The sequence below is a fragment of the Podarcis liolepis genome, assembly GCF_965112155.1.
Source record: "Podarcis liolepis genome assembly, chromosome: 10".
Lineage (NCBI taxonomy): Eukaryota > Metazoa > Chordata > Lepidosauria > Squamata > Lacertidae > Podarcis > Podarcis liolepis.
In genome coordinates, this window is record NC_139562.1 from 57,024,506 (window position 1) to 57,036,720 (window position 12,215).

At 42.7% G+C, this 12,215-nt stretch overlaps 1 protein-coding gene and 1 long non-coding RNA gene across 5 annotated transcripts in view; one reads left to right on the top strand and one right to left on the bottom strand.

Annotated features, from left to right (window-relative positions):
- The window catches only part of COG5 (component of oligomeric golgi complex 5), a 156,056-nt gene that overhangs the window by 12,565 nt on the left and 131,276 nt on the right, over positions 1-12,215 (bottom strand). For all 4 annotated transcript variants that reach the window (XM_083463445.1, XM_083463446.1, XM_083463447.1 and 1 more), the window contains exons 17-21: positions 11,330-11,433; positions 9,031-9,268; positions 5,899-5,975; positions 4,590-4,716; positions 3,584-3,663 (exon numbers count right to left, since the gene is read on the bottom strand). In XM_083463445.1, coding sequence (XP_083319571.1) covers positions 3,584-3,663; positions 4,590-4,716; positions 5,899-5,975; positions 9,031-9,268; positions 11,330-11,433 — 626 coding nt within the window. The remainder of the gene's footprint in view (positions 1-3,583; positions 3,664-4,589; positions 4,717-5,898; positions 5,976-9,030; positions 9,269-11,329; positions 11,434-12,215) is intronic.
- Positions 11,223-12,215, top strand: part of LOC310687989 — a 28,214-nt gene continuing 27,221 nt past the window's right edge. The window contains exons 1-2 of the long non-coding RNA XR_014516716.1: positions 11,223-11,248; positions 12,069-12,181. This is a non-coding gene — a long non-coding RNA (uncharacterized lncRNA). The remainder of the gene's footprint in view (positions 11,249-12,068; positions 12,182-12,215) is intronic.

Below are 12,215 nucleotides of genomic sequence, written 5' to 3' on the forward strand. Positions count from 1 at the left end.
GAGGCACTTTGTGCTCCCAGTACAAAATTGTCCATAGACGACTCTGTAACATTCTGATCTTTGCTGCTATAGTGAAGAAGTAATCAACCAATTTTGTGGACTAAAAAAGTTATTGAAAAGAAAAGCAAGAAATCCAAAGGAGATGGGAGGCAGTTGTGGCAACTGTTTAAGCAAGCAGTTTAACAGAATAACACACTAGTATGAGCCCCTGTTCTTTTAATCCAAATGATTACAAAAACACTTGTACATAAAACCAAACTGAGCAGAGCCGAGACCCCTGCCTGAAGTCAGGAAGTGCAGTACTTAAGAGAAGTCATTTCAAACAGCATTGGAGCCTACTCAAGACAAATCATAATAGCAAACTAGCAAGAAAATAACCATTTTATGAGCTGAAGATATTTTAGTTTGCTTTTGCTATCTGCCAATCCTGTAATGCACAATATACCAAGTAGGTTCATGTATAGGCAAACAGTCTAGGAAAAGTCATCATTAAAGCATGTTTAGTTAGACCAGGGGTCAGCAAACTGTTTTAGAAGGGGGCAGCTTCACCCCCCCTCAGACCTTGTGACAGGCTAGACTACATGCACGCGGCAGAGGGGGGCTTCTTTCCCCTTCTTTCTGCAGCCCCGCCCCATCCCCCGTTTTCCTACCTCCTCCGCCACTCTGCAGTTGGGAGCCGGCAGTGGTGGCAACACCTCTCCTTTCTGGGCCAGCTTTCCTGGGCACCAGGCGTGGGGCCAGCGCCCGTCACGATGCCCACAGCGAGGCCATGGACGGAGAGGCTGGCAGGCGGGTGGCAAGTCTGAGCCGCACCTCAGCGCACAGGTGACAAGGCTTCGGATTGGCTGGCACCAATCAAAGCCCAGCCCCCTCCGCAGGGTGGGGAGAAGCCAGGAGGAGGGAGGGAGGAGGCACCGCCACGTGTGGGGGGGAGGGATGGTGCCTGAAAAAAATTGCAAAAATAATGGCGCAGCCCGAACAATCACGCTGACCCAAGCGGCGATTCCAGGACCATCCATGTACCGGATCCAGAGGGCAATTGGGCCTGATCCAGCCCGCGGGCCTTAATTTGCCGACTCATGAGTTAGACCAACCAATACCTCCAAAATGGTATCTCAGGTACGGCCAATCTAGGTTTCCTTAGATTGGAATTTAATGTCTCCCTTAGCTAGTCTGCATTGCTGTGTAACGCAGTCAAGGCTGCCAGACTGACATAACATCTCTTTAGGACAAGCTCCTCCTCACATTTCCAATAGCATGTTTTTACCATGTAGGCAGCTACAAGAAGGAATGGTGTAAAGGGTTATTCTGACACACGAACAAGGTGAGGCCTGAATCTATATTTACTTTTTCTGCAACCACAATCACTAAAACCATAAAGCTGGCATGCCAAAACTCCCTCACTCCTGAACATTCTCACAGAGAGTTTCTTCCCAACATCCCCTCCAACAAAGGGGTGGCAGAGCTCATTGGAGTGAGATGCCACCTGTATGTAAGGTTTAGCATAGTCTCAAGGGGCAGCTTGCTCCACACTGCTTACCATGCTCCCTTGCTTTGACCAACAGCAACTAAATGGAGAACCACACACATTCAAAAATGGTCAGCATTCCACTACTTGTTTCTCTCTGTTTCTACCAAGTAACTGTTTAGCTCATCTGAAGAGTTTGCTAGCTGGTGGTCCTGTTTAGTAGAACACCGCTAACTAGATGGCACAATCGCCACAAGGAAACGGAAAATGCATATCCTACTTGGGCACGCAGGAATAACAGCAAAGCTTCTTGGGCACTTGGGAATGTAACAAAAAGTGTCAGACAAACACTGTTGTAATCCCTGCCCCGGATAGGTACTTGGAAATGATTTTGAACCTCTGCCAGAGGCTTGAATAAGAATATTAATATTTCCTACGTATACAGTGGAGTGGTACCTTTAGTTACAAACTTGCCATATTTTGAGCTCCATAAGACACACTTTTTTCCTCCTAAAAAGTCAAGGGAAATGTCTGTGCGTCTTGTGGAGCGAATGCAGTGGACGGCAGAGGGATCCCTCGGCTGCCGCTGCAGTCACAAGCTGAGGGATGCCTCCACAGCCAGAGCCATGGCTCCCGTCCGTCACTCGCTGTGAAGCAAGCAGAGCAAGAGGCACTGACATGCTCTGCGCAGCTCTCACTTTTCTTGCTTTAAAGCAAGAGCCGCAAAGGCTCTTGCTTTGCTGGCTTTATAGCGAGGCCCCTGTCCGCCCCTCCTCCCGCCTCGCTGGAAAGCCAGCAGAGCACCTGTCCCAGTGTCTCCTCCTCCTCTTTTACAGCGAGGCGGGAGGAGGGATGGGCAAGCAAAGTGAGAGCTGTGCAAAGTGGGACAGAAGCCATGTAAGCGGCTCTCGCTTTGCTTGCTTTAAAGCAAGAAAAGCGAGAGTCGCTTACACGCTCTGCGCAGAATTTTTTCCCCTTGTTTTCCTCCTCTAAAAACTAGGTGCGTCTTATGGCCGGGCGAGTCTTATGGAGCAAAATTTTTGGTGATTTGTTCCAGAGGTCCGTTCTTGACCTGAAACTGTTCTTAACTAGAGGCGTGCTTTCGCTAATGGGGCCTCTTGCTGCTGCTGCGCTGCCGGCACACGATTTCCGTTCTCATCCTAGGGCAAAGTTCTCAACTCGAGGTAACTCTTCCAGGTTAGCGGAGCTTGTAACCTGAGGCGTTTGTAACTTGAGGTATCACTGTACTCCTCTTTTTCCTAAGTGTTTGCATCCTGCGAAATCAGCATTCAAGTATGATTCAGGAGGAGTCATCACTGCCCTTATTCTTAATTTTAGCTGCTACCTTAGTAAAACAAGTTCCAGAAAAAACTACTGCTTGTAATCACAGCACTGCCTATATAGTTTCTTTCATTTGTTTAATTGTGTGTGCATGTGCATCTATACCTATTCAGAGACGTGTGTGTGTTGCAGTCTTTAAATTAATATATAAAGCCATTTCAAGAGTGCTTTAATTTTGTTCCGTATACCTTGCTCACCAAGCTCCTTCTCTTCCCTTTTTAGTTTTCTAAACACTCTAGTGAGACAAACAACTTGATCCCAAACATACTTAACTTGGAAAGCAGTCCTGCTGATTTAAGTAGAGTTTCTGCTGCAATTCTTAGGATTACAGCCCAGGAGGCACTGTATCATTCAAAACATATCATAGAGCCAGTACTGCACAGGGATACAAGTAGTTGAATCCCCAAACAGCTATAAAATAAGTAAGATGACATCTTTATTAGATGAATTTCTCCTGCAGTAGGAAATAAGAGTAGCTCCCTAAAGAGAATTCTGTGTAATTTGGAATCTGGCTTGCTTCTGCACCAAAGAAGGTCTAATAAAAGACTACCTTGCTGGTCTGGAGTTAATCCCTGAAACCAATGCAGCTCTAAATGTCTTGAAGAAGCCCTAATAGAAGTTGTTGCTTAGAATACACCAAAGCACTTCCACACACGGTTAGACAGGGACAGCGGGATGCACAAATGGTCAACAGCGGGGAAGGAAGAGAAAAGTGTCCAAGTTGCAATACTGCAGTATTTTGAAACTTAATTGGGGGGAAAAAGAGTGTTTTACCGTATCAAAATGAGCCTGTCCTTCTCAGATGGATGGTCATCAAGCCACCGGGAATAACGTGCAATGGTCCACTCTGCTCTCTTTCACAGGAAATAAATAAATACAAATAAATATTATGTCTAGACATTATCACATACTGGGCAAAAGTTAATGGCAACAGCCGTTCACGGGTTGGTATACAGTAAAAAAGGGACCCCTGACATCTCTGGGGTTGCGGCGATCATCTCGCTTTACTGGCCGAGGGAGCCGGCGTACAGCTTCCGGGTCATGTGGCCAGCATGACTAAGCCGCTTCTGGAGAACCAGAGCAGCGCATGGAAACGCCGTTTACCTTCCCGCCGGAGCGGTACTTATTTATCTACTTGCACTGCATGCTTTCGAACTGCTAGGTTGGCAGGAGCAGGGACCCAGCAACGGGAGCTCACCCCGCCACGGGGATTTGAACTGCTGACCTTCTGATCGGCAAGCCCTAGGGTCTGTGGTTTAACCCACAGCACCACCCGTGTCCCTCGTATACAGTAATCAGTAGCAATTCATAGATTGTTTAGCACTCAACCACATAGGACTGTAAAAAAAAACAGTTGCTTCTCCACAGCACTTTGGCTTGGGCAATTGTTCTGGAAACATGTAAAAAAATAGCTCAGAACAAATTAAATGGCCATTAAATTAGTCTCCACTACGGATTAAACAAGAGGGGAGGAAGGTGTGGCTCTATATGTTGATAGATTAGAGTCCTCATCATCCCTGACATTGGCCAGGCTGGTTGGGGCCAAAAGATCACAGTATCATCTCTGATTATTTCCTCTGTTGAATTGTGACAGCATTCTATTTCCAGAAGTTAACCAGGATGGAAAACGCCTGCGGCCTGCTGTGATCTCATAAAACCAACCCCACAAGCTGCAACTTGAGCATAGCTACGAAACAGCATTGGCGGCAGCAATTTGAGAGAAATGGTTTTCCGCCACTGGTGGAGTATATGGTGAGAAAAGGCTGTGTAAAGTAATTACCTGGAACGGGGATTTTAATTCAGGTGGTGCTCTTGTAAATAAGAACTGAATAACGGTACTGAATGGAATGATATCTCCCACGGCCGGGCTATTGATGATATGCTCACTAGTCTGGAACAGCATTGGTCTGCGGGGGATAAAGAAGAAGTTAAGATGATACAGTTAAAAGGAAAGAAGATTATGCTTCCCTATAATTTACTAGGAAAATGCCTCTTGTAGTGGCTGAAGGAGCGTCTCCACCCCCATCGTTCTACCCGGACGCTGAGGTCCAGCGCCGAGGGCCTTCTGGCGGTTCCCTCATTGCGAGAAGCAAAGCTACAGGGAACCAGGCAGAGGGCCTTTTCGGTAGTGGCGCCCGCCCTGTGGAACGCCCTCCCATCAGATGTCAAAACAATAAACAACTACCTGACATTCAAAAGACATCTTAAGGCAACCCTGTTCAGGGAAGTTTTTAATGTATGCTATTTTAGTGTTTTTTGGTTTCTATGGAAGCCTCCCAGAGTGGCTGGGGAAACCCAGCCAGATGGGCGGGGTACAAATAATAAATTATTATTATTATTATTATTAAATTCCACATTGCAACAGGCTCTTCCAACTGGTACTTCACCTTTTCTCATAGGATTAAATGATGGCCATTCACTTGCATGTGAAAATGCAGAAACACAAACAAGGTTGGAATGGGAGTTGAACCTGCAGTTGCCTCTTCGAGTCTCCCATTTCTTGGCAAATGTTTTGCCTCCACCCATAACGGTGTTGCCTATTGCAGCTGATTTTGCCCCCCCCCCCAAAAAGGGGCCCACAAGTATCTGCCCACAAAGGGACAGAACCCAAGGAAGGCTTCATTTTAATCCATGCCAGTCTAGTAACACACACACAACACCTTAAAAACAAAAGCCTGTTCCTTCTCATGCGGTAGTTGTTTTCCGCTTTGCTTCATCGTCATTATGGAATTTGGTAAGCGATTGTTTGTAGTAACAGCAGCTTATTATTTAATTAAACAAAAACACTGCATCTCAAATCCTCTAATATCAGGGTAGGGGGCTGAGTGTAACTGCAGCTCATCAGCATAAGAACTGAGATCCACAACAAAAAGCAAAAAGGTGCAATTTAGCTGACATTTGCATGACAAAATTCTCCCAAGTTATAGTTAGACTCTGAATAAAATGTTCAAGGAAAAAGCACTAATTTGTTGGTAATTTTCACATGGTGCTGCCAGAAGGTTTTAATTAAAAACCCAAATAAATTGGCAACAATTTAAATTCTTCATTACCTGGTGCCAGCTGTGAAAAATATTTTGAAGGCAATATACCTGAATGATCTTAGGAGTCTGTAGGATATTCCCAGATCAGAGAGCCGTCTGCAGAGGGGAGCGACTGCTAACTCCATCTGTCAGAGAAAACGAATTGCACTTCAGTCAGCTATTCAAAGCCCTGGGCCAAACCAGCCAGTCAGGAATTGGGGAAGGCAGATTTTCAGCCAGCAAATTTCATGAACTAGAACCAGTTTTTACCAGCAGAATTTCTGGCAACAATCGGGCAACAACCTGCAACCATGGGCATGCAATCAGATGGAATGGACCCATTCCAACCATGGGATGAAGCCATGGAATTGGAAAACCAATGTCACTGCTGCTACCATGTAAACAGAACCACCATCAGCTATTTTAGGACCACCAGGAATGAATCTCGTTTTACTGCCAAATTAAGAATATACCAAGAAAGAAAAGCCCACAGCTTATTCATTTATGCCAGATGAAATAATAACAGTAGTATAAACAACCAGCATCTCCTCTGCATACACAAAGGGTTTTTTCACTGGTTTTTGGAAAGAAGAGTACAGTGGTGCCCCGCAAGACGAATGCCTTACAAGACAAAAAACCCGCTAGACGAAAGGGTTTTCTGTTTTTCGATGCGCTTTGCAAGATGAATTTCCCTATGGGCTTGCTTCGCAAAACGAAAAAGTCTTGCGACTCTTGCGATTTTTTTCGCTCCCCCCCCCTTTTTCTAAGCCGCTAAGCCGCTAATAGCCTTTTAGCCGCTAAGCCGCTAAGCCTTTAATAGCCGCTAATAGCGCTAAGCCGCTAATAGGGTTGCTTCGCAAGACGAAAAAAACGCTAGACGAAGAGACTCGCGGAACGGATTAATTTTGTCTTGTGAGGCACCACTGTATATCTGTACAACCAACCTCTTTGGTTTATCTGTAATTTACTCTACCCAAAAGAACAATATAATTTCTTACAGTCCCTAGGTTAAACATTTGGCAAATGAAGTGGATCTTTTTATTCTAACTAATGGAGATGCGATTACTATTTTTGCTTGTTAACATGTGTCCATTTCCCCCTCTACACTAATCTCGCAACTCTTGTCTTAAAAGAGTATTTTTGTGTGTGCCAGATACTGAAAAAAAAATTGTGGGCTTTCCTTCCTCGGTTCTGACTTCATCATGTTCACATTTCAGTCTCTTAATCATACAGAGCTGCACAGCTTTTAAAGTGCAAAATATGACTTGCAACCTAAAATACTCCAAATTACTGTAACCTTAGCGCACTTGGCTTTCTTATACAGCAACAAAGCTCTTCATAATGAGGAGGTCAGAATGTACAACAATTCCCAGATGATGTCTCATGATATGTATAAATGTCAGGGAAATGTCATTTCAGAGTACCTTACTGACCCCAGCAAATTCTTTCCAGGCCAGACGGAATTGTGAAAATTGAGCCGGGCATTCAGCACAAGTCATTCCCCCCCCCCCTTTTCCCATATCTTTCAAGTTCCTATCTTTACAGACATCAATGTTTTGACTGCTAGATATAAAAACAGTCAAATTCCCCAGTGATTAGGGTGCCCTGGATGTAACTTTAAACATTTTTGGATATACATCCTGTCCACCATTTCTAAGGTGAGACTTACAAATATCTCCCTTTCACACTTTTCTTATTTAAGTTCAGTGTTACTAATAGTCTGTAGACTTCAAATGCAAATATTTGGAAAAAGAAACTTAAAAACAGAAGGAAGTTCATAATAAGATGATCTTACAACCCACACTTAGCATGTTTTGTGCATTTTTCAGGGTTGGTGCCTTGTCTCCTTTACGTCATCCCAGCAAGGGATGCCTGGCACCAAAGTGATTTAGTACATATATATCCTGCCTTTCTTCCATGATGGAACTTGAGCTAGTGAACATGAGGCTCCCATCGATGCACTGACTAGACTTTCTTAGCTTCAGAGAAGTAGCTGCATTATGTGTCCTCAGAACAGACACAACTTTTATCTTTTTTAGAACCAAAATACCTATTAATTTGTTCAGGAGTTTCAATATGTGTGCATTTTCTTATTAACTATTGGTTTTTCGTAGTTTGTTATCTTGGTCACTAATGTTTTGGTGGTTTATTATTTTCAGTATGGCTGACTGAATGCTCTTAAGTATTAATCTCTCTGAGAATCCCAAGTGGAATACAAATGTATGTATATGTATACATAAAATTTAAAAAAGTACTGGAAGTAACATAGGTATCTGGCCCTACACTGTTTCAAGGACAAATGTAAAACAGAATGTACATTTATATATATATTTTCCAATAACTGGTGTGCCTTGGACTATGTTGTGTATCAAAATCAGGGCTCTAGCTTAATTTAGGAATTTCATTATCTCTCACGAATGAGTCGCCCAGGGTCAAAGAAGACATGGCTTTAATCATGTTTTTGGTTATTTTTAAGGATGCCCAAATACTAAGTCCCAGCTACCTTTCTTGAAACTGGCATGAAATGGGAGGGCTATTGAGAAATAGAAGGAATAAACCAAAACAAAGCAAGAAAAATTGCAAGTAGGAGATGGGCAGGGAGAGAATTAGAAACTAGAGATTCACAGGTTTACTTAAAACTTCCCTCCCAAAGAACAAGAGCACAGAGATTGCTAGCGAGCTAACATAATAAATATGTTTTTGGAAAGATAATGGAAAGACTCATTTTATGGTTACAACCTGGGCTTTTTTTTCAGCTGGAACTCAGTTCCAGCACCTACAAATGCCATTTTTAATCTTTCTATGGAAGAAACTTGCCACCATTTTTTAAATTTAATTTTATAATCTGGCTCTCAGTTGTTCTCCACAGTCCCTCTAAACTATGTAACTGCCATAATGCAGACTAAAGTTTCTTTTCAGCAGTACACTGCCACAGCCTCAAGGTTTCTGCTCTCAAACTCCAATTTTGGCAGCTGAAAAACATCCAACCAAATCTAACTAATCCTAATTTATCACAGTCATTATAACTGGACTCTGCTTGTTATGTACGCAGAATTGAAATAATTTTAGATGGAGAACAGCTTATGGAACAGCAAAGCAGCATGTGTTTGTATGTCTTGGGGCATAGCACTTCTAATTCAGTCTGTAGTTCGGTGCATATGAGGAAATAAAATCAACACTGTTTCCCTTTCATCTATCTACCTGTGCAAAATCAGCAGCAAGCCGCATTTTTCCGCCTTCGCCAAGAGGCCTTAGTAGGCTGGCATTGCGAATAAAAAGCTCAATTGCTCTCTGGGCAATGGCCTCTGTGCTCTCATAGACAAAGTCGTAGCATTCAAAGTGTCTGAAGTAGTCATTCATGACTCTCGCGATGAAGCCCTGTAGTTCTTTCATGTACAGAGAACAAGGGACATCGGGCTTTTCTGAAGTGGGTAGGGACCTATAAAAAACAAAAACAAAGAGGATAACGAATGTTAATTTCATGTTTGTATCAACTTTAACCACGTCACTGCGCTGCTTCACCTGTGTCCTGTGAAAGACAACTACAATGGCTGCATGCATCACAACATCATATTTATACAGGAATAAGCTGTGTCTGAAACACCTTTTCCTCACGTTAACTGCAGTTTTGCAAGGAAAATGTGAACCGTTCTACTGCTGCTTTCTCCTCCTCTTCCCCCCTCCAAGTCTGGAGCATTTTCATCAGCCGGAAGCTGAAAAGCTCTAAATTTAAATGGCACAGCTGTTGGTATAATTCTCTAATAATAGACCACATCATACATATTGTGGTGCTAAAAGTCCAGCCTGCCTCAAAACCCTCGCTAAGTCTGCTCTTGACTTAAATTGCTCAGAGATTATATGCACAGATGCCTCCAATCTGGGCAGAACCAGTCCTCCAGGATACAAGGTGTAGTAGTAACAAGGCAACAGCGGGGACCAGACTTCAAGCATCCATATCTCAGAGGATTTAGTCAGTAAAGTGAGTCAACAAGTCACATTAGAAGTCTTCTGGTCCAAGCAATTGACCTCCCACCCAATTCTATTCAAAGTGGCCCCACTTTAGAAAGGGCTGAGGGCCTACGTAAGTTCCAGTCATATATAATAAACCAAAAACGCTTTTCAGAAGTCCATGTTCTCTCTGTTCAACTTCCAAAATGTTTGGAAACCAAAGCATGGCTTCTGATTGGCTGCAGGAAGCTTCTGCATTCTATTTCTAGGATGCATAATACTTCTGAGTACTTCCCCATACAAGCCCACCAAGGCAAGATGCAGGGCAAAGCTGCTAACATATTTTTTTTTTTGGGGGGGGAGGGAAACAGGCTAAGAACTCAAGGATGGAAGCCTGAGTAAGACTGCTTGGCTCATTCAACAGAAGACTTAAATGCCTGCAGTGGGATTCTCTTACGCCAACTCAACTAATAACCTGAGCAAAGTGATGTTCGCCTCTTAATCCAGAGATGGATTAAGACCTTTAGAGGTCCTTAGCACTTAAATTTTTTGGTGCCCCATATATATCTAGCTCAAAATGTAAACAATAATAAACCGTAAAATGAAATTTTATTTCTCGAAATGAAATGAAACCTACAGGAAGATGGAAAATGTTGATTTCTGTATACTTCCACTTCATTTATATTTGAAAAATGTTCTCCTATTTTCCCTAACTAAAAAGTCTTTGATCAGATCCTCAAAACAAATCTTATGCAGCATATCTGCTTCTATAATTAGTAGAGACAGGGCGTCCAAGCCTGGCTAGTTGCATAGTTGTTCTGTTGGGATTTTTTAATATACCTCAAGTCAGAAAATGAACGCTCAGTTAAGCAATTTGTGACCATTAATGCTAAAATGCTAAAACCATTAATGCTAAAATTAATGCTAAAAGTCTGGCAATGGACATTCTCTGTGCCGTGCCCCTTCCCCTGATGCCTTAAGCACGTGCTTATTTTACTTAATGGTTAATCCAGTCCAGGAGACCTTCAGAGAAGGCCCAGGTTCCCCCAAGACGCCCAGATATATGTGATACGAAAAGAAATGTAAGTGGAATCCCTGCTCCCTATCAACACTTGGGAACTTTATAGAAGAAAACCTTTCAGGCTTGAAAGACCCAGCGAAGGGAGAGAGAACTGAAAACCTGCTTCTATGTAAACAGAGACCAACCAGCATTTATTTCTTAGAAATAATTTTGTGCATCCAGTCAATTCTCACACTCTACTGTAACTTCAAATGTTAAAAACTAAATAATAAAAACAAGTGGCTTTTTTAAAAAATCCTCACTGGAAAATCCTCTTCTCACATTTCATTTTAAAAAGTGTTGTCCATATTTACTTTCCAGGCAGACAAATGATTTCAGCAGCCAGAAGTCCTGCTCCTTCCCCCACTAACAGCACGGGCTGGCTGCTGAGGCAAGCACTTTTGCCGCAAGGTAATAAATCTCCGGGGTTTTCAATATGGTGTCCGTATCGTACACATGTCTAAAACAACACTGAGGTAGTGACTCCATTACCCAGAAAAGTCCTCCTGATGCATAGTGATGATAATAGCCTCTATTGAGTCTCCAACTGAGTTCAGCAAAGGTTGCACAGCATTTCCCATCAAATCATAGACCGTCTACAAGAAGGATAACCAAGGAGGAAAAAGAATGAGTAAAAAAACCATACAAGACATCAATATGCTGTCCATGAATACCAAGAGATAAATAAATTATAAAAGCTTTGTCAAGTTCATTTTGAACAGTGCTGTTTTGTGCCATGACATAGTTTGTATATTCATACAGATATATCTATATAGATGTGTTGTGCAATATATTTTGAACCTATATATACATGAAAAGTTAAACGTATTGTGCAACTTAACTCGAAATCTTCCCAACTCCTTATGTGGAGCAGTGGCTGAACAAGGGCCAACAATAAAAGAGGCACTTATAACAGGACAAATTCTTCAGGCAAGTATAACATGATGTGACAACCGTTTCAAGAGCTTTCTACAAACTGAAGTATCTGACCAGTATCTGACCAGTTCCACCATTCAAATATGTACGCTTCCTCTTGTGGTAGTTTTTAAATTATGCTGACAAGATCGTTTGAACCTAGGGGCTTTTCCTGGAAAGAAGAGCAGGCCAATATATCCCACAATTATCTTAATATGTAATTAAAGATCAATGTATTGAGGTCTAGGCTCCATCCTTCAAAAGAGGCGGTGAATGTTTTTCTTTCAACCTACATCATTCACACATTGAAAAGCAGTGGATTGGGAAGACCATGGATGAAAGCAAATGGAAAGCTGTCTCCAGGGAGAAGTTAAACGTGAAAAATGAAAGCACCAGGAAAGAAGAAGCATCACTTTTAATGGTGAAAAGGTAGGCAGTTTTCCTCTGCCTTGCTATCATTCAA